Source organism: Blennius ocellaris (genome assembly GCF_963422515.1).
Source record: "Blennius ocellaris genome assembly, chromosome: 5".
NCBI lineage: Eukaryota > Metazoa > Chordata > Actinopteri > Blenniiformes > Blenniidae > Blennius > Blennius ocellaris.
Genome location: NC_137654.1, coordinates 29,740,123 through 29,766,658, shown reverse-complemented (window position 1 = coordinate 29,766,658; position 26,536 = coordinate 29,740,123). Strand labels below are relative to the sequence as shown.

At 44.2% G+C, this 26,536-nt stretch overlaps 2 protein-coding genes across 2 annotated transcripts; one reads left to right on the top strand and one right to left on the bottom strand.

Moving 5' to 3' along the window:
- Positions 1-1,718: 1,718 nt before the first annotated feature.
- ca6 (carbonic anhydrase VI) lies at positions 1,719-7,271 on the top strand. Its single transcript, XM_080497173.1, has 10 exons — positions 1,719-1,854; positions 2,346-2,525; positions 4,131-4,279; positions 4,605-4,700; positions 5,495-5,561; positions 5,673-5,830; positions 5,921-6,047; positions 6,134-6,217; positions 6,299-6,331; positions 6,426-7,271. Exons 1-10 carry the CDS (start codon positions 1,764-1,766, stop codon positions 7,058-7,060), a joined length of 1,620 nt encoding a protein of 539 aa, XP_080353299.1. The 5' UTR covers positions 1,719-1,763; the 3' UTR covers positions 7,061-7,271.
- Positions 7,272-13,409: 6,138 nt separating this feature from the next.
- Positions 13,410-23,359, bottom strand: slc2a5 (solute carrier family 2 member 5). Its single transcript, XM_080497511.1, has 12 exons — positions 23,262-23,359; positions 20,886-20,984; positions 20,641-20,801; positions 19,900-20,024; positions 19,670-19,822; positions 19,358-19,483; positions 19,093-19,280; positions 17,911-18,021; positions 17,716-17,817; positions 15,918-15,993; positions 15,521-15,648; positions 13,410-14,108 (listed from the first exon to the last, which is right to left on the bottom strand). Exons 1-12 carry the CDS (start codon positions 23,286-23,288, stop codon positions 13,878-13,880), a joined length of 1,527 nt encoding a protein of 508 aa, XP_080353637.1. The 5' UTR covers positions 23,289-23,359; the 3' UTR covers positions 13,410-13,877.
- Positions 23,360-26,536: the final 3,177 nt, after the last annotated feature.

Here is a 26,536-nt window from a genome sequence, read left to right as displayed (position 1 = left end):
ACTCCATAAGACCTTAAAAGCTATTATTGTCCTCGGGGCCCCGAGAGAAACCGGGTGATTTACTGAGGAAGGAGACAGCTTTGCTTAATTTATACGTTGCTGTTGTTTGCAAGGTAGACGCCGACGGGCGTCATATCTGTGGCTTCTTAATGACCTCGGTCTGGGAGCGTCGTCCGTCTGGGCCTGTTTAGCCGCTTCTTTTAAAGCCATTGAATAGTTCTTACGGAGGAGGATTAGGGCCACTGTGAAAAAAAAACAACAAACCCCTGAGTTCTGACTTTTTTTCTCAGAATTCCGACTTTTAAACTCAGAATTCTGATTTTAAACTCAGTATTCTGAGTTTTGAACTCAGAATTCCGACTTTTAAACTCAGAATTCTGATTTTAAACTCAGAATTCTGAGTTTAAAAGTCGGAATTCTGAGTTTAAAAGTCAGAATTCTGAGTTTAAAGTCAGAATTCTGGGCAAAAAAGTCAGAACTCAGGGTTTTTTTTTCCACAGTGGCCCTAATCCTCTTCCATTAGTTCTTGATAAAAAAATAAAATAAATAAAAAACCTAACTGGTGTTAATCAAGTCGAGAGAAAGGAAACAATGTAAATCTTTAAATGAGACGAGTCTTTGATCAGTTTGTAATTGAATCAGGTCTTTGCACACACAGATACACACACGCAGACTTTGGTTTGCCCCTTTAACGTTTTCTTTCCTCCTGATTTTAAATGTACCTCTGTTCAAGTGTTTGACTGAAGACACACATTCATTCCTATTCAACTTACAGACAAAGGTTAGAGGAGCGATGCTATCGTCTAAAGGAATGAAAGTAAAGACAAACACCTGAAATATTTCACGTCTGACCCTAACCCTAACCCTAACCGGATTAAAGGAAGGTGCATCATCTCTGGGAGAGAAAGGTTCAGCACATACCGACTCAATAAACCAGCAAATTGTCATAATACAATGAGACATAACTTTAGTTTTCACAATTCCTGGTCAGAGTTGAGAGTGTGTGTTGAAGTGTCTTCGTGGGTTTTGAAGATAAGAGCTGATAAAAAGCACAAAGAATTCCCAGATATATGTAATTTTCAAGCCACATTTTCACCTAATCACTTATTTCCAGTGAATGTTTGCTGCATCATTTGAAATCACCAATTGTAACACGAGCGTCATCGGTTTCAGTTCGACACTCATCCTTCAGACAAAACACACACATTCAACGACGTGCTGCAACTTGTGAGGGTTTAGGAGGCAACGTGTGATGTCATATTTGATCACTGCTGCTCGCATGCTCCATTTAGGAATATTCATTGTGTTGTATTTTGATCAGCAGCCATTTCTTGTCGCGTGTCGGCGTCTCGACGGTGACACAGCATGACGCAGCCCGTGTGATGGTTTCAGGTGGAAACAGATAAGATTCTGTCGAACTTCCCAAAATAACACCTTAGTCAGGTTCCCTTATTGGGCCTTGTAGCAAGTTCCAAATATTAGAAGGTGCTTTAAACACAGGGAATGGCTGATGTGCCCCAGTGGAGCAGCAGATCTGTAGAAATCTGTGTCTCCATGCTTGGATATTTGATGCGTATTTTTCAGCGCCTTTAAGACAGCGGGTCTGTTGGTTGGTATAGCAGCTGCTTTCCTGTCACTGTGGGGCTGCTGCTGCGTCGCCCGGGGCGTTTTCAGCAGAGGTTTCAACACCTCCCTTCACACGCAGTTTAAATCCAGAGCGAAAACCTCTGCGAGGTGTCAGTGTCCTGCGAGTCTGAGCGGAGATGGAGTTTCTCTCTGCGGTCGTCTGCGCTGTGGTGGTCTGTGTGGTCGGTGCGGGGGTCCCTCATAATGACATACACTGGACATATACAGGTGGGCTTTTTTTTAAGTCTTAAAAATACATTGTTAATTCATTTCTGTTTTTTAAAACGTGTTTTCCGACTTTTAAGTTCCGTGCGTAAAACGTGCGTAAAGGCACGGGTCCGTTTGTGGAAGACTTTAAGCAAATAAGTTTAACCTTTTCTAATCAAGCAAAAGCTTAAATTGTCATATTGAGTGCACCTCTGTATTTTAAGCGGCCGAGTTTTGTGGGTGACGCGTTCTCCATTTGGGTGAATATTTCTTGGATGATTATTATACCGAAGTCCAGTGGAGACGCTCACCGGGATATTTGGGTGCATACTACACTTCTGTCACAAATATTTGCGGTGTGATTTACCTCAGTGCGTCAATCCAGTCGAGCGGGTCTCGCGCTTGGCACTTTGACCAACATCCACTTTAACCCACTGCGCTCAGATGTTAACTTTCACCCAAAATGCGTGCGTATTGCTCCCGCTCCTTTTATTTCTTTGTCCCAACAACAGAGGGAGCTTTGGACCAAATGCACTGGCCCACCAAGTATCCTGCCTGTGGAGGCAAGAAGCAGTCTCCCATCGACATCCAGAGGCGCAGCGTGAGGCACAACCCGGACATGTTACAGTTGGAGCTCAGCGGTTACGATGCGCAGAGAGGCAATTTCCTCATGTCCAACAACGGACACTCTGGTAAGAAACGTCGTTTTCAGCAGGTGGCAAAACCGCACTGTGATTGTTGGACATGGAGATGAAATCCACCCAAGATTAAAGTCAGTTTCCTTATCAAATGCAGTTTATTCCATTTCCAAGTAAAACACACTCACATTTCTGAATAAACTGGAAGTTGAACAGCGCGAATGTGAATGTGGACAAATATGAGGCCAATATAACTTCCTAACTTTGTAAAAAAAAAAAAAAAAAAAAAAAAGTACAAATAAAACAGACAAACTAAGAGATAAGGGAAACTTGTAACAGTTAAACAGTGAAATAGTGAAACGCGACGGAGGCAGAAATAGAAACGCACACAAAGACGAATCAATAAATAATGTCTCATATTTCAGCTCCAGCAAAATATCTCTGCCGCTTCACATTTCAGCTCCTGACCGGCTTGAAACAACTTTGGACGCATGACATGTGCTTTTTGTTTTTCCATTTTATTTTATTTCCATTCGGTTGGGTCGATTATGTCGCCTGCAATAAAGACAAAACCAGTAAGTCAGGGATTTAGAGTTTCGAGCCACACTCTGAGATGACCGCCAGCATATCTCCGTCCAGTTCTCCTTTGCAACCCGACTTTAGTTTCACTGATCTCCTGGAGCGCAGGGCGGCCAAACATGAGGCCCGCGGGCTAAAACTGTCCCGCAAGAGGCTCCAATCTGGACAAACTCGCAACAAATTGTTAAAATGTCAAAGAAAATATAGATTCCCCCCCCAACAAATTCACGAGCCTGTTAAAACATGTGTTTTGGATATTTCACTGTATTCTGCACCAGAAGGTTTCATTAAAATGTACTTTATGTTCACATCGAAACAATCTCAGGTTGTATTTGGTGGGTTTCTCTAAAGATCTAAATATTTTCATCACGTATACTCTGCACCACAACAAAGAAAAACCTCAACGTTTAAATTTAAAGGTTGTATACGGCACTTATCTCAACGATCCAGCTCACTCAACATGAAGTGTTTGAACTAAAGTGTGTTTGACGCCTCTCCTGGAGTATCTCTATCTATTTCAAACACTCTGCCTTATGTTGAACAAACACACAAATCGTTTGTATTTGATGCAGAACTGGAAACAAATCTAACCAACAGATTCTGATCTGACGCCTTATGTTGCTGTGAGTTGTTCCCAAATTTAACAATTCCCCCTTTTAAAGGACATCATTGAGTTTTCATACTCTCTGGGCAGGTTTACAAGAATTTTTATTGTTATTATGATTATTTTGATTATGATGATAATGATGATGATGATGATGATTATTATAGTTGACAGTCAGCATGATAACAATCCAACTGGATTTTCTGTCCACTACAATGTCAGCGTACTTCGTCTATGTCAATGTTTAGAGCTCATTGTTCTCTGTGTATATGTGTGTAGTTTCATGATAAAGATTACCAACAGCGCCCACTAGTGGCCCAGCATGAGTACGACATTGTTTTCAGAGTTTCACTCCAAACGTTGTCGTGTAAATCGGGACCTCTGCCTGTTTGTTAGTTACAGTTAAAGTGAGTTAGAGTCAGCGTGGAACATTTGGGGGTGTGTGACTGGTTTTTTTTTTTTATTATTCCCACCAGTTCAAATCGATCTTCTCCCGACCATGACGATCACCAAGGGCCTCCCCGGGAAGTACACGGCCGTGCAGATGCACCTGCACTGGGGCGGCTGGGACCTGGAGGCCAGCGGGGCGGAGCACACCATCGACGGCATCCGCTACATGGCAGAGGTCGGCTTTAAAACAAACAAACAAACAACTGTGGAAAATGACTTTCAGGAGGGAAAACAGAGAGCAATAAATTATCTTAACAGACCGTCAGAGCGCGGATCGGATTTTTTTTTTTGTTAACGATGAAAGCAGAGCCTCTCGACGACCTCGGATGTGAAAATTGATCTTTGCACGCTCTCTTTCCGCCGCCGACGCATTCCTTCCTTTCCTTCCCTCTGCTGCTCCAAACATGCCCGACCCTGGAAAGTCCTTCCAGACGTCGCCGTTGAACCGGCGCCTAAACCCCCCCCCCCCACACTAACCCTGTGGCTCGTCTCTCCTCCAGCTCCACGTCGTCCACTACAACTCCGACAAGTACGCCAGCTTCACCGAAGCCAAAGACAAGCCGGACGGCCTGGCCGTGTTGGCCTTTTTCTATGATGTACGTAAGTCCCGCGCACGCTTTGTTTTCCGGCACAATGTGCGTCTCATCCACGCCGGACGTCGAGTCCCGAGTCCGACTCAGAGGCTCTTTGTAGTGAAGTCTTATAAATTTTACTAAACGATTCAGTGGCCTTTGAAGTGTGGGGAAGCTTTGTTGTGGTCATCCTGCCGCGCTGAAAGCTCTATTGAGTCCCCCCCCCCCCCCCCCCCCGTTGAAGGAGCGCTTGTTTCCTGGATCTCGGAGCAGGCGCTGCCTTTTTTTTAATCTTTTTTTCGGCTGCGAGACGCTTCCGTTCCTCGGAGAGGTCGAAGCCGGGGCGACCGCTCGTCGCCCTGATAGCAGCTCAGCCTGCAGAGGAACTCCGGGTGAACTTTCAGGCTTTCATCTGGTTAATAAAGTGGGTTTCTTCTGTTTTTTTTAAAAATCCTAATATCTGGTAGTGTCATGAAGGCAGCTGGATTTGAAGACGTTTGACCTTTGAGCTGGCAGTTCTCCTTCGGGTTTGACTTTTGGGAGGATTTGTTGTAATTCTGTTATTTTTACTTCATTTTCAGTTTGTTTTCATGCCGATCTATCATTTATAATTCCGGTTTAAGAGAATTAACTTAGATTTCCTGCAATGGAATTTGATTTTTATTGTGCCTTGACTCATCTTAAATCTCCATTTCAAGCCTTTTTGTGTTTGTGGTTAAATCATTCTGTTGCAATAATGTTTTATATCATAAAAATCAAATCATAATGACTGAAAACACTTGGAGACACAGTTTTGTTTTGTTTATTTTTCCATCCAGGATGGCCACTTTGAGAACACCTACTACAGTGACTTCATCTCAAACCTGGATAAAATCAAATACGCTGGTGAGTAAAGTCGACATGCGGCCCCGTCAGACAGGAAGTGACTTCACTGGAGGTCACCTCCACATTGTAACCCCCCCCCCCCCCCCCCCGCCCCCGCCCCTCCCCCGACAGGACAGTCCATGCACATATCGGACATCAACGTGCGCTCCATGCTCCCCGAGAACCTCAACCACTTCTTCAGATACCAGGGCTCGCTCACCACCCCGCCCTGCTACGAGAGCATCCTGTGGACGGTGTTCGACACCCCCATTACGCTCTCGCACAACCAGGCACGGTCCCGACGCCGCTCCCGTCCGTGACGCCGCCGCCGCCACCGCCGCCCGCTCAGGTGACTGACACGTCTCTCCGCTCTCGTGCAGATCCGGAAGCTGGAGAGCACGCTGATGGACATGGACAACAAGACGCTGTGGAACGACTACCGCATGGCCCAGCCCCTCAACGACCGGGTGGTGGAGTCGTCTTTTCTCCCGCGCCTCGGGAAAGGAAGTGCGTAAGACAGGCCCCGAGAGCGGTCGGTGTCCGCCGTTTCACCCGGCGTCATCTCGCGTCGCTTTTTTCTTTGTCTCCCTCAGCTTTTTGCCGACAAGATGAAATCGAGTCCAAGCTCCTGAAGATCGAGGGTCTCATCACGTCTCTGGGGAAGAACATCCATTCAGGTGACGTCTTGGTCCTGCAGACGGTGAAATGTGGGGTCGAGGGAAAGTCTTATTAACTTTGTCGTGTGCTACTCTCTGAAGGAGGTCTTCGCAACACGAAGCCCACCAGATACGGTGAGTGGTTTTCCCAGACGAGGGGTTTTACGGTGACGGGAGGCGGACGCATCTCGCTCTGATTCCGGGTTTTTTTTTTCTCCTCCCTCCTCAGAAACTCGCGCCCTGTACCCTCTGGTGCTCAACTTCCAGGAGAGGAACTCCGGCAGTTACGCCCTGGCCCAACTCACCCGCCCCATGGAGCTGGACGCCTTCACCGTCTGCATGCACGTCCTGCCGAAGGTGGAGGGCGTCCACACCGTCATCTCCTACTCCAGCCACGGCAACGACAACGAGCTGATGATCTCCATCGGCGAGGAGCGAGACAACAAGGAGGTGGGCGTCTGGATCGGCAACGAGTTCGTCAACCTGCCGCACAACTTCAAGAGGCACGACTGGGTCAACTACTGCGTCACCTGGTCGTCCCACACCGGCGGCGCCGAGCTGTGGATCAACGGCCTGGTGGGCGAGCAGCGCTACCTGAAGAGGGGCTACACGGTCGGCGCCGGCGGCGTCTTCCTCCTGGGCAGGGACCAGGACGGGCTGCTGGGGATCTCCAGCATCGACGCCTTCGTGGGGAAGATGACGGACGTGAACGTGTGGGACTACGTGCTGACCACGGGGGACATCCGCGACCAGATGGCGTGCGGCAGCAACAGCACCACGGTGGGCAACGTGTTCAGCTGGGGCTCCACCAAGCTCAGCCTGTACGGCGGCGTGCAGCTGGACAGTCAGTACCGCTGCGTCTGAGGACGTGAGGCTCGCGCCTTCCCCCGGTGTTTGTTTGTCGCAATAAACCGAAATATCACTGCTACCGCGGCCGCTGGTGAAACTCTTGTGAAATGTAAGATGACGGGTTAAGTTTCTCGCACAGCTTGTGAGGCGATATTTAAATGCGTGTGTGAGGCTGCTTCAATCATGTATGTATTCATATATTTGCCTCTCCAATAAAGCCTTCAAAGAGTTAAACTTGTTTGTTTAATGACAAAGGAAACACACACACACACAAAAAAAACACCCCAATAATTACATAATTTCCGGCACACGCGGTCTATTCCCCCTGTTTTGTCATATCTGTGCCTACATTCTCACATCACTTGTAATCAGCCACTTCAAAATTGATTTTCAGCTGCAAGATCATTTTCGCAAGAACACAAATATTTACACTCGGGTTCGTAATGTTTTACTGTTACTCGTAATCTTCGGGGTCTGGAAAAAGGTCGGGCAAGGATGGAAAGTCATCATCCTCGCTAATTTCAGAGTCATGATCAGCATTCCCCAACAACGGATAAGCCTGCGCCAGGTCCTGTCTTATGGGAGAGTTAGCAGTGTTGATTAGGCGGGTGAGAAGGGCGCGGATACATGGAATACAGCAGCAGCCACACGGGGTGAGGGTGGCGATGAATATAGCCGAGGAGACCAAAACAGACATTACTAGAGCCTTGTATCTCCCAAACATATCAACCCAACCATCCCACATAGATGTGTCGGTGCCAGAGTGATCTTTCATCTTTTTATTCAAAGTACGAAGACCCTCCACGGCGCGTGTGAGCGTTCCATCTGCTGCTGTGTTGTTCGGAATAAAAGGTACAACATTTGTCACCAAACATCGAACACACACCCCCCTTCTCTGCCAACAACATATCAACCGCTATACGTGTCTGGAAAGCCGTCGTCGATGTTGCTGAAAGCATCAGTCTGCAACAATTTCTCAGAGATTTGAGTTACATGCAGGGGAAGGACGTTTTACTGGAATGATTAAAATTATGAGTGCACACAATCCTTGAGCTGGCTTAGGAAGGCCATCATAGATTTTGTTTGGGCCACACCACCACCACACGTCTGCTCGTGCTCATGGTGTGAATTTGGCTGGAGCTTGAACTGTTTCAAGGCACCAGGAGTTGTTTAGGCTTCCAAGGAAATGTTTAGGGTTTGTGCTCGTGATGTTTATGCCGGTGAAGTTCTGAGGTGCTACGGTGTATCTTTTATGTCATTAGTTAAGTAGTCAGTAAGTCTGTTTGGAATAACAGTACAGCACATTTTCATATGTTGACAATGAGACAATGTCTAAAAAAAAGAAAAGAAAAGAAAAAAAAATCAAAAGTACCTCCTATCTAAGGCATCTGTTCCTGTCTCGAAAATTATTTTCCCCAAAAATTTTAACGCAAACTAAGTATTTGTTTTTCCTTAAACAGTTATTTAAACTGAATTTATTAATATTAAACAATTGAAGTTGATCTTGTTGGCGGTGCAGCAACATCAGTTCAGGATCCACCTGCAACATCTCACATCAGATTAGACAGTTCGATAATTTTATTAATGATCAACCACCAAAGAAATACTGACTTTAAATTATTGTCATTAGAATTTATTCTATGTGCTCCTTATTACCAAATGTGTCTTTTGAAGATTATCTTTTAACTCTCATCATGTTTTTTTATTGCTTTTATATATATTTATTGCCATTCCCCCTTTTATAACAGAAATAGAAAACATTAAATAATCTTTTACTTTTAATTTAACATTACTTTTAATTTAAAGTATTCCCCATTTATCCTTTATTCCACATCAACACAAAAACATCTCTAGTTGGATCACTGTGCTCCTCCTGTTCTCCTCTGTCAGCGTCTCCCATGAGAACTGTCCTGGACAAAACATCGTCTCGTGAGGAAGTCATGTTTCCACCTCATGCTCCTCGTCTGTGGTGTTTCTGATGTGTCACAACAATCTCTGCAGAGAACCCACGGTCTGTCCTGAACTTCTTATCAGGCAGGTGGTGTTCCCTTCATACCACAAACAACGTCTGAGTCTGTTGAGGGACTGGACAGCGATGGTCAAGAGGACAAGAGGCTGAGAAGACAGTCCGAGGATGCATCAGTAGATTTAATTATCATCATTTGAATTCAAAGGGAATGGCTTTGCCCGTCGCATTAGTTTGACTTTAAACAGGTAAAAAACCGTAAAACTAGTTATTTTCATATCTCTTGGTTGGTTCATTTATTGGTTTATTAACTTTATTCATACACTTTTTCCTGTAGAAAGTTGAATCACAAAATTTGGAGTTTGAAAGTATTGCCCTGGTGGTGGTCTGTTTAAATTGCATCTGATGGTTTGTTATTTGGACTTTTAGTTCAGTTCTTTTGATATTAATTGTTATGAGACCCACAAGATCTCTTTCTGAAACTTTTACTCCTGGTAAGTAAGTAAGTAAGCAAAATTTATTTATAAAGCGCTTTTCACAGATAAAAATCACAAAGTGCTGTACAGGAGAAAAGGTAAAAAACAACAATATAAAATGTATATACATGTGTAAAATTTAAGTGACACTAGTGAAAAAATACCCATCAACCAAAAGCTCTTCTAAGTAAACATGTTTTCAAATCCTTTTTAAACGAGACGACATAGTCTGCCAGGTAGACGGTTTTAACTAGAACCTGTTCTGTTAGTTATTTTAACTAAAACTGCTGGTTGGAAGTGATAACTTTAATTTAATTTAGTTTAATTTAATTTAATCAATTTATATTAACCATGTTTCTTTTCATTTATTTTACTTGTTAGATTAAATCTACATCAGTTAAAAACATTATTTTAGAATAATGGCTGGTAGTGTGTTTGATCTAGTTTGGTTTCTTTCGCTGTGTTGAGGCGGTTCCCACAGGAACCACACTAAGGCAAAAAGCATTATTACGATTGCTACGACGGTTAGGGTCCGTTTGACTTTGTCATTACTGCTCAGTTCGGCTTCCGCTAAGTCACTTCACGGCTTGGAATGGTTCTTCTGCTGACTTTCAGGTCTACCCAGGCTCTAAACGTCTGAATCCACCCTATTATCAGTCTTTTGCTCGTTAGGTGGGGTCGGAGACTCAGCAGTGATGATTTTACAATGTGATAAATGTATCCAAGTTTGCCTTTCTGCTATTTTGAATATGTTTCCACTAAACCAGCTCTTTCTGGACAAAAGCACAACGATTTTTAATTTAATTTAATTTTGTTCCTAAATGTTCTGATACCTTCTATGTGAATTTGTTTACCGAATGGCTTCCATTATCGCAGTAAATTGTTTTGCTATTCCGTATGTTGGGATTATAATTTTTTGCAAAGTGCTTTTGCTAATGTTCCAGTATCTGGATGTTATGTTGGAAATAGTTCTATCCATTTAGAAAATGCATCTATTATCACTATTCTGGTTTTGGAAATGTACCTCCTTTTTTGTTTTCTGTTTTATACAGATTATATATACTGCTCAAAAAAAAAAAAAATTTTTTTATTTAGTAAGAATTGATGATATTATTAGTGTACCATCCCTCCTGTTGAGGCATGGCGAAGCCCATGGCTCATTATTGCTCCTATTTATATCGTGATTTTGGTAGAGTAGGTTTTCCTTTTGGTCAGAAATAGAAAATCTCTTTCTGCTATGCTACATTTTTTATTTATTTATTTATTTTTCATTCTATTTTCTCATCCAATATTGTTAAATCTGATTTTGTTAGACGCACCTTTTAAATCTGGTCAAGGATGTACGTTTTTGGTAGACAGTCAAACTCTCATGTCTCGCATGATAAGATAGATTGTTTTGATGTAATATCACAGACAAATACTAGCCAGATTATTTTGTTTCTGCAAAGGTAACAATCTATTATCTTAAAAAATTGAGAATAATTTGATCAGTTTCTTATTTTTTAATTTCTTGTTTGAGGTTTTGGTTTTTTTGTAAACTGACTCTTTCCAAACTTCATCTAAATGTTTAGTCTAGTTTTAGTCACCATGTTAGTTTAGTTTAGTTTCACTAATCTATTGTTGATTTTATAAACCATTTAATTCCTGGACCTCTGTAAAAGGTCTTAAATTTCATTGCACACATCAAATTCTAATTTTGATCCTCAAACTCCCAAGTTTAAACTTGTATCTACTTGAAATGTTCAACACTGTGTATTTGAATCCCTTCATTCTCCCACTATGTGTGTGTGTGTTCTCATGGTACGACCTTGGCACGCTGAAGTGTATTTTACGTCGCGACACGGCATGTCGTCATTACGTTGAGAGTTTCCATGTTTGTAGTCCAACCTAGCGCCTCCACAGCCTCTCATTCCTCCACCAGCAACGTCTGGTAGAAGCAGAATGGGATCGGAGCTGTGGATCTGTGTTTTCATTCAATGTCCTCGGTCTCCATAACAGCTGTTTGATAAGGAGGAGCTCTGATTCATGCATGTACACCCAAAGTATTTGTTCAAGGATTCCTTTATTGATTCATTTATTTCATCCATTTATTCTATTCAGTTAATTTAGCAATTTTATTTATAGATTTTTTTAAGTTTAAATTCCAAATAACTTAAGTTTACTTTAGATACGTTTATTTCTTCACTAAACACATTAAAAATAGTCCCGACACATTACTTAGAGCAGTTTTGTTTTGTTTTTGTGTTATCTCGTCTAAAGCCGTTCAGTGTGGAGACGTGTCTCCTGCACACACACACTGAACACACACACAAACACGCAAACACCCAAAAACACAAACACACACACACAAAAACACACACACTTGTACTTTAAGTTGTATAACTAATTTTACACACTCTTCTGATTGCAGTTTTCGTTTAAATCCATATTTCTTTTGCTTTACTGTTTTAGATATTGAGTCAAGCGAGGGTGACTTTTACTCATAAATTTTGCGTCACCAACTTCATCACTAATTAGTTTTTGTACAACAGCTTCCCATTTTTAATTTATGTTGCCAGTGCGATCTCATGGACCCACTAATTCCTCCTTGAAAGACGAGCTTCTAGGGCAGACCTGTTGTTCGCTCCGGTCTTTCAATAGGTGTTCGATCACAGGAGTGAGAGTCATTTTAGATTTTCCCACAATTTCACCTGATGAGTCAGCAATAAGAGATTATTTTTACTCCCCAGATAGAGCTCAGTTGACACCGTGAGGTTTTACTGATCGTCTGGGTTTCGAAAATAATTTCTCTTCATACACACAGTCTTTTGGTCAGTCACAGTCACTCGAGTTACTTTTTGTTTTTATTTATATAACGCATACCATTTCTATGTGCTGTCATAACCGTTTTGCATCTTTTTAGGATCCTTTTTAGTTTTTTTTTCTTTAATCGCATTTTGTAAAGCTGTTATTTATTTATTATTATTTATTTATTTTGGTGTATTGAGACTCCCGTCGAAGTCGTATTTTGCGATCCAATTATCCAAATGTTTTACATTTTCTTCGCTGCAGCGTTCTACATATTTCCAATCTTTACAAGTTAATTTATCGCGCGTTTTAGGTTTTTTTCGTGTTCCCTTGTCCCATTTTGTTTTTAAATTTGGACGGACCGTACTACGTGGGGTAGTCTATGGTTCCGTTGGTCAACCTGTCAACAGGGTAGTGGTTCATTTTTACTGATCGTGGTAATTCTCACTTCAACCCTTTCAGGTGGAGAATTCTTGCCTGTGCCTCCACGTCAGCCCACTACTTACTTTCCTGTTGTTTTTAAATGGTGGCTGTAACCTAGTGGTTCACAGTCCACCCACTCATTCAACATGCACACTTTTAGTTTCTTTCTTACGGAATTTTCGGTGACGCTGTAACCGTGGACTCCGCCGTCCGTTTTTAGTGTGAACTATTCTCAGGCGTCCACTACCTCAGCGCCTTTTTATTTACGGAATTTTCGGGAACGCCGCAACCGTGGACTCCGCCGTCCGTTTTTAATGTGAACTATTCTCAGGCGTCCACTACCTCAGCGTTTTTAGTTTTACCTGTTAGAGTCTAGAATTCACAGGGTTTTACTATCCTGCAACCCTCAGTCGCACATTTTCTTTTTAACCCAAAACAATGCTCACCCGTCGGAGTCTTTTTCCTCTCGCCGTTGGATGCCTTCAACCTGCGGGTCCCAGCACACGAAGCAGTGTCAGTTCCTGGAAAAGGTGCTGGGTCTCACCTAGTGAGGCCCGCCACGGCCGTGGGCTTGCTGGCGACGACCGCGTGTGCCGGAACCACCAGGCGTTGTTGGCATCCGGCTCGAAGGACCAAGTTAAATGTCAGGTTTAGGCTACAGACATTTATTAAATCTGCAAGAAAGAAGAAGACAACACGAATGAGCTTTGGTTACTCGCGAGGAGAATGGCCTAGGAGCGTGTTCAGATTACACCTCCTACCCACTCTGAGCTTCAGACCATTTCTCCTGCGGTTTTATTTCATTAAACAAAGGGGAGGGTTTACAGGATACACATGATAGTAATGAACATTCTGTGAGTTTTAACAGTTTATCAACAATGAATACAATCAAAGAACATCCCGCGCAGGGAGGCTGAGAAGGCAGCTGTGTGGAGGACGCGGCTCATCCTGCTTATCAGCCTCGGTCGGGTTGACCTGCTCAGAACATATGATTAAATGCACAGCGCCTCAGAGGCACTGCTAGGAGAGAGTACACAGGAATAAGATAGAATTTGAACATGAATACTATTAGGCACGAATATGGCCACTATATATAAAATGACTCCAAGAAGTATAAAAAAAACCAGGATTTAAATGAAAACGTCATTCAGTCGAGTCCAGCTTCCTCTCGTTTCCCCCTTCAGAAGGCCGTGACCTGCAGCGCCCCCTCCAGGCTTCCCCGGCTCGCCTTCAGTGGAAGGTCGCCGTCGCCGTCGCCCAGTTTGATCTCCACTTTGTTCCTCTTCGCAAACATCTGGCAGATCTCCAGGAAGGTCCTGTTCTTGGTCTCCGGCACCGCCAGCCAGATGTAGATCAGAGTGATCAGGCAGATGACGGAGAAGAGGATGAAGCAGTAGGGGCCCAGGCCTCTCTGCAGGGGGGGGGGGGGGGGGCGGAGGGGAAGAAGAAAGGAAACGTGATCCGTGTGTCCCAGGGATGAAACGCTGTAAAAATGCCAGCCGGGAGGATGAAAACAGCAGAATGTGATTTATATGCAGCTTGGATTCTCCTCTCTCTCCCGCTACTCACGTTCCTCCTTCGTTCGGTTAAAAAAATGAAGACGTGAGAGGTGGAAGTAAACGACAAGACAATAATAATATTGAAACAAGATTATCTTGTTTAAAAAGACCTGGTTTAACAAACACAGTGGATTCAAGACGTTTCCACACGTCATTCAAATCTCCACTATCAGTGTTTTGCTTTCGTGTTTCCCACGTCGTGCGCTAGGCCGCCAGCTGAACCACACGCCTTCTAAAATAACGGCGTCCCGCTATTGAATGACACTTTAAACACGCTTTACCGATCACGCAAAGCCACAATGACGACATGTGTGACTGTATAAATACCTCTGAATAACCACATGGAAACACATGACCGACATCCTGCAGAAGCAGGTCACCTGGTGAACTCGCTCCACAAAACAATGGTCGCTTTGGCGTTTTTGTGCTTTAAACGACAGTAAAGAGAAAGAAAAAACATCTTAAAATTGAATATACTGTATAGTTTCTTAATATTTTTAAGTGTTTAAAGTGACACGTTTTGTAATATATAAAGGTTTATAATATTATCGTCACGTGAAAAAAGAACGGAAAAAGTTTAAATTGGATGCAAACTTAATGAGAATGCACTTCTTGATTGTTGGACACGCACAAAAACATCTCTGATCTCAATATTGGGGCGTTTCTTCATCGGGAAGAATGACGTAAAATGACTGATGAGGAAATTCAGGCTGATTTCACTGAATTTTAACAGAAATTGGCTTTATGTTGAGATTGTCGTCATTTTCAGCTGTAATCGTTTGTTGTTTTTTTTGGTGAAAATATATAATTTTCATGACATATTCTCGACACGACAAAACTTTAGATATAAAAGTTATTTTAGCATCATTTTGTGGGAGCAATTTCCAAAAAGTTACGCTCTCAGAGCCTCAAAGTCGTGGAAACAGACTTCCAACTTAAGTTTTGCGCTTTCATTTAAAATGGTCGCCGTGGTGACGCAGCCAGGAAACGCCTGGCAAAAACATGTCGCTTTGGACATCAGTATTTCTCAAACAGATTAATTATACAGTATTTTTGTTTATGCGGTTAAATATTTATGTTAATATTCCTTTCGTGGTGTTGATTTGAGATTTAAAGCGAACGAATGAGGCGCAGAATGAAAGGTACGAGGAATCCCGTGGCGAAAACGGACGTGGAGACACTTCCAGACCATCTGTGACAAATGAACGTTTTGAAATAGTGAACCTCCCGGCGCAAGAGTTCCCGGGAAATTGTGCAAGCGAACCTCCAGGAAGGGGAAGACGAAGCCGACGGTGACGTTGGACAGCCAGTGGACGGAGCCCGCCACCATGAAGGCCGCGGGCCTGGCCGACTGCCTGAACATCTCCGTGGTTACCACGTAAGGGATGGGACCTGCAGGGGCACGCACACACACCACATACACCACACACCACACACACACACACACACACACACACAAACGGAGGCGGTCAGCCACAAGCAAAACACTCATCAGTCCTCTGGGTCATGGCGAGGATACTCATGTCTCAAACAAGTCACGGCCGATTTACTAAATATATGATTACACGTCTGCTACTATCCAAACAACACCTCAGCTAATGGAACCCCCCCCCACCCCCCGACGGTGTAATGAGTGTGTGTGGCGATGAGCTCAGACTCACTGGGTCCTATGGCGTGTCCCATGACATAGACGATGACGCAGCCGATGCTGACGTAGGGCATCCACGTCACGCTGTTCTGTCGACACAAACATTCATTTACATTAAGTTACTGGTCGTACTGATTGGGGGAAGGGGGGGGGGGGGGTGTAGATGTGGTTTTCGGTGGCTCTTTCTGTGTTTTTCTGTCTCGAATATTTTCACGACCTTCAGCAAACAGAGACGCCGAGTCATCACTTCACCCTCCACATGTTGGTCTAGAACTGCAATTCTTTCAGCTTAGCAGCTCCCCCCCCCCCCCCCCCCCTCGCAGAAACGTTCTGACACTCGCTTACTGACCAAAAACAAAAACAACTCAGACAGAAGAACATAGATTAGATAAATGAGATCATAAAATGATCATAGAAAGCTCAATTCTTCCTGGCTTTTTTTTTTTGTATTTCTCGATTGTATTCAGCTTCCCGTTGTATTATGCTGCTAAAAATACGTTTCGTTTTATTGACGGGTGGATTCCACATTATATCCTTCACAACTGCTTTATTTCTACTCGTCCATGTAGGTTTCTATGATATGAAATACACATGCAGGATATCTTCGGTGTTCCAGCTATTTTAGAGCTTAAAAGTGTGAAGTTACCCGTGAAAAAAAAAAAAACCCTCAGCATGAATAATTCAAGTCTGAAGTTTTGTGTATGATTCAGTCATTTCACACGAAGTCGACATGTGACCCTGCATGACCCGTTATTGACGACAAACCCTTTTTTCCGCTAAACGGTGGGAGATGATTGAGTCTGAGTGGCTTCGCTTGTTGGGAGAGTTTGTGGTGAATTAAGAAAACATCCTTAATGACACACTGAAGAAATAAACAGCTTTCTTTCAGGGGAGGCCGAAAAATCAACACAGCGACGGCACATTTATCATTCAGAGGAGAGGAAATAAACAAGTTCGCTCAGTCACTTTTTAACTATAAAGGCATTTGAAAAGTCAGTTTATATTTAGAATATGTGGAAATGTCACTCGAAAAGTGTATTTACAACATTAAAGTAGCTGGAAAAGGTTTAAGCACATTAAGAAGTAAGTTACTGCAGTTAATTTGATAAACAATCAGGAGTGCAGCAATAAATAACAAAATGTTGCGTATATTTCTTCACCGCCCTTATTTTAGTTTGTTTTGTTGATTTATAGAGCCGAACCAGTTCCAACTATTTCAAAAGAAATGAATGAAGTGCAGATTTGTGAGCTTTGTGTTTTCAGCCCCTGACAGTGATGAAATGAATCCAAAAGGGTGGAAATAGATGGAATAAGGTCAACTTCGTGTCTAAATGTGGGAAAATTCAAAGATTTAAATCATCCGACACATATTTTGATTTAATAAAAAATTGCACTGTTCTAAGTGATCATGAGTCAAAGGGACAATACAGTAATATGTCACTTTTTCAAGGTTTGTCGGTAATTTTTCAGCGTCTGGAGAGCGGGAATATTCAGTATGACAGGATCACTGTAATAGAAACATCAGTGTGCTCAATCACAGCGTGAAGATTTGTCTGCACTTATTCATGATGATGAATGTTTCTGAAAACTTTTTTTTTTTAACATTACCGTCAAGTTTAATAAAATGATTAATTGGTAGAATGTGATGGACTTCACAGTTATCTACTCCGTCTGCTAATCAATCATGATAAATCTATCTCTAAAGATTCAGTTCTGATAGTTCATGGCTTCATTCCTGCACTGATAAAACTCTGGATCTTCTGATTATGGTCCCGGACCAGCAGGGGCCAGCAGAGTCACCCGTCATGTACCTGCAGGTTCAGAGCCACGGTGAGCATCACGCAGCCTCCGCAGCAGATCGCAAACCCACAGAGGAGCAGCAGCCGTCGGCCCGAGGCCTCCACGATGAAGACCTGCCGGAACAAACCCCCCCCCGTGGTCAGCGCCACCGTTTCCTCGTCACAGAGGTCAAGCTGCAGACCTTCCGCTCCACACAGGATACCCACAGCGGCGACGGTCATGACGACGTTGACCGCTCCGGTTCCCACCGTGACGAACTGGACGTCGTCCGGCTTCACTCCCGCCGTGGCGTAGATGCTGTGTGCGTAGTAGTAGATCTGAGAAGGCAGAGAGAAACACGTTGTGGTTCGGCGGGGAATACATCTGATGGGTTTTACCGTACCGGTTGATGAGACCGATCTGCCCCTCCTCAGTGGATAAAGCCACTTTTCCAGCAGACCAGAATAAATCCATCAAATATAAAGTAAAACAGAGTGAAATACATGCAAATAATATTTAACTCACATCATTCAAGTGACGGCAGAAAATACTATTAGGTTGAATTCTGGATTTGTCGCCGATCCAGAGCTCATAAATTACATTTGTTAAACAGTGCTTGTCAGAGGTTTTTACTTTAAAATGCAAAAGTTATAATTTCATCACGCGCTAGTGGAACATCAGCGATCTGTGAAGCTTTTTTGGCTCAGGGGACTCTGGACTCAGTAGACAGGTATCAGCGGGCTAAAAGTGCTGCAGCCTTAAGGGGTGCAGGGAAACAATCTACAGAATAGGAGGCGTCCTGAGAGTCCATAGAGATGGTCTTTGGTTGGCCTCAAAGAAGTTCAAGGGTACGACCTGGAGGTTCAGGAAGACATCAACCAGAGGTGGAAGAAGCACGATGAGGATCTCCTGAACACAGACGACATGCTTCCCTAACAGGACGCGGGACCTGAGGCTTCTGGGGTGTCCTCGTCCATTTCCTTGGTGGAAGTCCCTGGGGTTGTCAAAAAACTCCATGGTGGCAGGAGTGGACGAGAAACGCCCTGAGCTGCTGAAGACTCTGGGTTTTGTCTGGCTGTCCTGGTTGACACACTTCTTGAGCATCGCACGGACCTCGAGTACCGTACCTTCGGACTGGCGGACTGGGGTGGTGGTCCCTATTTTCAAAATGGCGGAGCAGAGAGTGTGTGCCAATTATCGGTGTACCACAGTTCTCAGCCTCCCTGAGAAAGTTGATGAGAGGATACCAGGAAGGAGAGTCCATTTGGAAAAGCATATAGAGTGTAGAGTAGTGGAACCCCTGTTGTGTCTATCCAGTACTTAACCCTGACCCTGACCGGTGTGAGAGCAGCATCCGTATACTCTGCATTAAGTCGAGACCTGTTGACTAAATGACAAAGACGTCTCACCGCGTTGACCCCGGACAGCTGCTGTCCCATGTTCATGATGATGATGGAGATGAGCTGCCAGCGTACAGAGCGCTGGGACAGCAGCGTGAGGACACTCAGGTGGCCTTCAGCTTTCTCCGACTGCTCCTCAAGACGCATCTCAGAAATCTCCGCGTCCACGTCGTCCCAGCCGCGAAGACGCCGCAGTGCTGAAAACACAAACTCGGCAAGCTCACCGGCCGCTTCCTCCTGCCGTCGGCGAGAAGCAGTGCGGGGTTCTCCTGACCTTTCTTTGCCGTCTTCTCGTCTCCTTTCTGGATGAGCATGTACCTCGGACTCTCCGGGAAGAAGGGCAGCAGCAGGAGCTGAATCACAGCGGGGATTCCAGTCAGGCCCAGCATGATGGGCCAGCCTGGGTACAGAGGAGACACGGAGGGGGGGGGGTGTGTGTGTCAACATGCTAGCATACATCTATCCTCCACATCAAACTGAGAATTCTTTGTGAGAATTGCTCGGTGGATAGAGAAAAGCTGGGGCGACTCCTTCATCGCCCACCAGGTACAGGCAGATACTTTACAGTAAACACGTCATAGTATACCTGCGCTGTTGCCCAGTATGTTTCTGATGCCCAGAACTTGGGCACTGAGGATTCCGATGGTGATGAAGAGCTGCGGTACGATGCCAAGAGCACCCCTCAGGTTTGTGGGAGCGATTTCACCCAGATACATTGGCACCACATTGGACGACAGACCTGCAGACCAGTGGACGGGTGCATGTGTGAGGTGAGTTTCTACACACACCCACTTCCCCTCCAGTGCTGGAGCTGACCTGCACAGATGCCCACGATGAATCTGGCCACGATGATGATCTCGTAAGACTCGGCAATCTCACTGACTCCCATCATCACAGCAGGGACGATGGAGAAGATGTTGTTGAAGAGGAGAGTGCCCTTCCTATCACGGGGTGGAACAAAGTCAGTCCAGAGCATAGAAACATGCTGATGGATGAAAAACAGACGGGCTCGGTGTTCGGTGAAGTATTTCAACGCAGCTGCACTTCTCTTATCTATTTTGAATGATTAACCTTAATGGATGAGACAATAACAGACAGACAACAGTCACACATGCTTTCGCTTCTCATCAGTGCAGGAGTCTAATTTAGACATTTCATAAGGATAAAGGACAGATTAGGATGGAAAATAAATGGATTTTGAATAGCTGAATAGCTGAATAGCTGATAGGATATCAAATGTAAAGAACAACTGTGTTTTATGAGTAACATTTACAGTTTGTTAAGGGTAAAGGAAGCAGCCCTCAGGTTGGTTTCCAGCTGCTGGTTCGCTTCAATTAGTGGGGAGTTCAGGACCAAGACAAATATTTTTAAAGAGAGTGGAAATCCATCCATCTTTCTTGTACTGTTGACCAATTCAGGCTGACAAAGTCCACTTGGAAAATCCCCCCCAAGTCAACTTGAGCCGGCAATACTGTTGCGTTAAGGAGAGAGCGCTAACCAAGCCAGCTGCTTCAGAGAGTGTGTAAACTCTGCCTGTATACCACAGAGGACGTTTACCTCCCCAGCCTGTTGACCAGAGGCGCCACCATCAGGGAGCCAAAGAAGCCCCCCACAGGGTACATGGACACGGACAGGGACCACAGCAGCGTGAGGAAGTTCTCCTCCATCGGCGTGCCATGGCGCTCCAGGTAGGTGGCGCTATAAAACTGCTGCATGAACTGAAAAGAGCAAGGGATAAAGCTGATGGAAACGCCTCGGGACCTTCGGTTCGCAGGTTCCCTGCCCGCCGTGTTTCAGGTTACCGACGACGGAGAGTTGATGACCGCCATGTTGTAGCCGTACTGGAAGGACGACCCGAACGCAGAGATGAGCGTCGCCAGCGCCAGGACCGCAGTTAACCTCTGGGTAGGAAGAGCACACGTTCACAGCGTCATCCATCACTGCTACGCTGTTTGGACCACAACCACCCCCCACCACCCCCCGCGGGGCTGTAACTCACCCCTCTCTCCTCTGTCTCGCCCCATGCTTCTTCCTCCCCCATGGCCGTGTTTAGACTGACTTGCCTTCGGCAACAGACTTTGTTATTATTGGGCTCCGTCTGCCCTTTGGACACCAGCTCAGAGAGCAGACGCCGGTTTACAGCCAGGTGTTACGTTTAGTTCTGCGCGGCTGCAGGATACAGCACCTCCCTACGCCTCAACGTGTGCCCCGTTATGAACCTTGGACTTGCAGTTTTTGTGCATCGATCCGGTGGGGAGCAGCGCAAATTTGGACACGTGGGAGTTAAATTTGAAACGAGTTCAGCTGGGTTGCAGATGAAAATTCTGGCTTCTGTTGATGTTTCTCTTTAATATTCACACCACACTGACTTTTAAATGATTGATTTAGTGTATTTATCCCTCATAGATCGTCAAGTGGGCTCATGGGAAGCCCACTGTTCAACTGTTTACTTTTCAGTTGGGCATTAACGTCCTTTTCACAATATATTTGTTAACTGAGCAGCAATGGCTGTGTGGGGGCTATAATCTGATGTTGGGGGGGGGGGGGGGGACCAGGGAAGCAGTGTTGTATTCAGGTGGATTGTGCACACTAAGTGCCTAAAATCCAGCCGGAAACTGTGAAAACAGACTAAAAATATGCGCGTTTGAGTTACATTAAATACAAGGATATATTTCAGTGGGAGTAAATCATCTGTTTTCTCTCTGAATACCCAGTTAATGAACCTATTTAAACTCCAGACACCTGTTAATCTGTTTCATTTCGGGCCTTCAGCGACTTGAGAGTCACGATGTTTTCGCTGAGCTTTGCATAACAGCCGTCATGTTGCTCTCAGGACGTACAGGTGATGATAAACGCCTCCTCGGACTAAGTGTTGTTATCTGCTCTGGTTTATTGCGCCGTATTGATGACAGTCAAGGCTGCGACTAAATAACAAATCAGGATAATGGTGAGCTATTTCACAACCTGCCAATAACATCACAGAGCGAGTTTAGTGCAGAAATGACACTGAAATGGAACGCGAGGGAGGATTTCAGTATCTTCTCTTTGTAGAAGGATTTTGCTGCTCAGCTCGTCCTGTTGAAGCCGGACTTCATTTTCAGCAGGCTGTGAAAGTCTGTAAACTGTTTTTAATGTTTGTCTTGCCTCCAGTTCATCATTTGCTGTGCTTGGCCAACCTCCACAAAGGCATTTCGCCAATGTAATGTCCCTGAGGCAGTTTGCAAACACATTTTAAAAAAAAAGCGTAGTTCAGCTGGCAATGTCTGTTTTGTGTAATGAAAGATCATCACTAACATATTAAGTGTCAGTGTTTTGTTTCCGTCCTTTTACTGACGGGGTTGAACTGATGAAGGCAAGTTCGTAAATGCCTGTTCAATTTATAACGATTTTATAATAAAAGGCTTGTTATATTTTAATTATTCTTTAGGTTTTATAAGCACCTGTAAGTTCAAAGAAAGCTTGAGGGTCTCGTCAGGTCTCTGGGCAAAAACACACAAAAAACACTCAAGTGGGTGATTTCTTGGTCTTATAAAGATAAATGTAGTCAAATCAAAGTGGTAACAATTCTGTCCTTCCAGCGGTAATCTAGTCAGCCCTGATGAAGTTTCTCAAGCACCCATGAGTCAATATTGAACGTAGTATTTGTGTGTGACTCCTTTAAACATGTATGTATTCAAATATACACATATCCAATAAAACCTTTAAAGCAGTGGTTCTCAATTATTTTCTGTCACGCCCCCCCTAGAGGACAGAATTTTTTTCAGCGCCCCCCCCCCCCATATTGTACTACCATTGAGAACTTGATAATATTTATTTATCTGTATAAACCACTGTATGAGTTGCTGGCACCAGCATTCTGCATACAATCGCCTGATTATCAAAATAAATCTGCTATGGTGTGAGGTTTTTTGCAACTTTGTAAGAGGCTAACAGGCTTTTTTGTTTACTGATGCCGCGCTGACGAAATGACCGGCTTGTTGGCGATACTCATGGAGTTTACGATGAAAAAACTTCAGTGGCTTACTGACATAACGGGTGTATGGTCTCCAGGTGCCGTCTTAATTTATTTGGCTTCATGCTCCGCTGCCAGAGTTTTTAGGCTTAAAACACGGTAAACCCAAGGGCTATGTAGGCATCGTCATATCTCCTGCTCTTACTAGGTTTATGTTTACTCTCACCTGTTTTCTTTTCCTCTGATGACTCATCCTTTTTTCTTTTCACTCCTGTCAGAAACTTCTCCACTTCTGCTCCTCCTCCTCCGCTAGTTCTGTACACGGTGTTCATGTGTAGTACTTCTTCTACTCTACTGGCTGAACAGGCAGCCTGTTGATTAGTTTGAGCACTGCTTCCACCTAGTGGCTGGAGGCCCTTTTTTTATTGTTCAAGCATGAATAAAGACACTAATACTGAAAGTCGCGCCCGCCTCGCGCCCCTCCTGACACCCCACCACGCCCCCCCAGGGGGGCGCGCCCCACCATTTGAGAAGCACTGCTTTAAAGAGACTTTCTGACTCATCAGAAAAAGGCAATGAAATACACAAAAACCCACAAATAAAGTGCACACACTTTGCTCCTCTTAGCAAACATCTGGCAGTTCTCCAGGAAGGTCCTGCTCTTGGTCTCCGGCACCGCCAGCCAGATGTAGATCAGAGTGGAGAGGATAGCGGGGGGGGGGGGGGGGGGGGAACGTGATCCGTGTGTCTCCGGGATGAAACGCTGTAAAAATGCCAGCCGGGAGGATGAAAACAGCAGAATGTGATTTATAAACAGCTTGGACAAGCATATTTTGTTTTTGTCTCCTGCAACTAAAACACATTAAAAAAAATGGATAAAAGAAGATATGAAGGAAAGTACATCCAAGACAAGCGCAACATTTATCCAATATCATCTCATTTGAAAAGACCCGCTTTTACTGAAAATAAAATCTATCGTGTCCTTTATCATGCAAAAAGCCGGAATGAGGGTTTGCTCTCACATTTATTCAGCATCATGACTCTGAGCGTTCAGCCGGTGTCATAAATATCAGTAACAACTGCTTTGAGCGCAGATGATCTGTTTGACAACCACACTCTCAGCACAACGAGATTCAATGTTGATTTAAGGACATTTAAGGAGGATTGAATGACTGACGCATTGCCTTTCAATTGGCTTGGTCTTGAAATCTAAGCTTTTTTTATCCACAGAAGGAAAAGTATGAGCAGCGAGAGGAATCACATCACTAATCACTGTACTGATAACCTCTGGAGCTTCTGGTCATCGTCCCGGACCAGCAGAGGGCAGCAGAGTCACACGTCATGTACCTGCAGGGGATCCCTTCAAGCCTTTGATCAGGACGTTTGTTCAAAGGTTCAACTCTGTCGACGTGGTTCAACCTGTGGTGTCACACCTGCTGCAGTGACTGCGCTCGTGTGGACTGGCTCTCTCCGGACGTTCAGGTCATCGGAAATAATTCCTCCAACTAAGCGCTGATATCTGCTGCGATTGAATAACGAATAAAGATAAAAGGGCAAGTGCTTTCATGTCCTGCAAGCAGCATGACAAAGCAGGTTTTGTGCAGAAATGACGCTGCAAAACTGGAAAGCGAGAGACAACTTCACTGTTCTTTGAAGGTTTGGTCTCATGTCATACCGTTGAACTGAACTTCATTTCCAGCAGAGACATGCTGGTTACAAAGCTCCGCAAACTGTTTTTTTTTTTTTTTTTTTTATGTTTGTCTTCCCTCCAGGTCGTCATGTGCTGCTCGGCCTGATGCCAACCCAAAGTCCCAGAGGCAGTTTGCTCAGTGGGCTGGATGACATTTGACCTTACTTCAGGAAAATAAAATAAAACAAGTAAGTGAATTATTTGTGTTCAGAGCAACAACAACAACAACAAGAAAAAAAAAACCCAAATCTAATCAAAAAGTATAGTTTTAATAAAATAACATAACATTTTACTGGAACAAAAGATGCTTTCAACGGGTTTTTCTTTAATAAACAAAGAAACCCTTCCGGCTGCATCACAAGAATATCACAATGAACAATCAAGATTGTGGAGGCAAAATTTTAAAAAAGCCATGATGACATAAAGTTGGATAATCCAAACATAAAAAAGTCACGAATATTAACCATGTTCTCGTAATGACACCAAACGTGCAGTCGCAGCGTTTCCGACGTCTTCGTGCCGCTGATTTCAAAAAGTTGCATCTTCCCCATGTACATGGGGGAGCGTTCTCTAAAAGTTCCACCCTGGGAGCCGTTTTCAAAAAGTTGGGAATGTGGGAATCTTCCAACAGCTTGATATAACTCAACACAACAGCACGTGTGCATTTCATGGCCAATAACGTAATATCTTCCACTGATGTCATAAAGCCAATAACTTCCCAATAATATAACAAAATATGTTTACAACCGCAATTCTAAGAGTGTTAAATGTCCTTTATAGCGACAAACAAACTGTCCAAACCCTGCAAATGTACAATTCTTTCCAAGATATGTAGCTGTATTTATGTAATATATCATTATCATACCATTATTACATTTTAAAAGGATTTGTTTTTACCGCTTAATTCAATAACTCATGGATTAATTATCCTCTTACATTTTTGGTAATTTATTACACGATTTAGTTTAATGCGTTTAAAATGACTTCACAGCAGTGGAGGAGTCTCACACTTTCCCTGATGTGAGCACAAACATTATCCTCGACCTCAGCCGCAGAGAGAAAAAGTGGAAATGAAAGATCAGTTCTATAAGCGGTCAGTGAAACGCGGGTTTGTCCGGTTCACTGGAAGCTCCGCAGCTTCTCACAAAGTGAACAGAAGTCACTTGACATTTAGCGGAGGAGTGATGGAAGGAGCCACAACTCAAAAGAGGAGGACAACGTCTCACACAGGAGGGCCACGGCCGCTTTCACTGGGCAGTTTCTTAACACCCAGCGTCACCACAGCCTGGCCTCGTATGACGGAGACGGCGTGTTTGAAAATGAGGGAACAGCCGGTGTAGCGAGGGGAAAAAAAATAAATAAATAAAAGAAGGATTACTCCCATTAAGTGTAGCGCTGAACTGGTAGTACAGTGTCGCCCTGAGGTGCTCTTTAACTTTAATGAATTAAACCGGCAGAGCGCCAGTGGATGGTTAAAAAGAAAAAGAAAAAAAAAAAAAAAGAAGCTAAATCCTGTTTCTTAAGTGGCTGGACAATTTCAATGTCAGCCAAAAGTTATTCAGTGGATTAATTCCTGGAGGAAATACAGTGAGAGTGGGTCGTGTGTGTGTGTGTGTGTGTGTGTGTGTGTGTGTCCTCTGCCGTCCACAAGGACAGAAAACTGCTGGGTGGACATTTTACGTGGAACCAGCACAAACAAGCCTCACTTCCATCCCGGTTCCCAGGCCTGCTGGTGACTGACGCTCTGACTTTGCACTTTGAACTGAATCAGATGGGAGGCGAGTCGACCGGCTGGAGTTATGGCTTTTTTT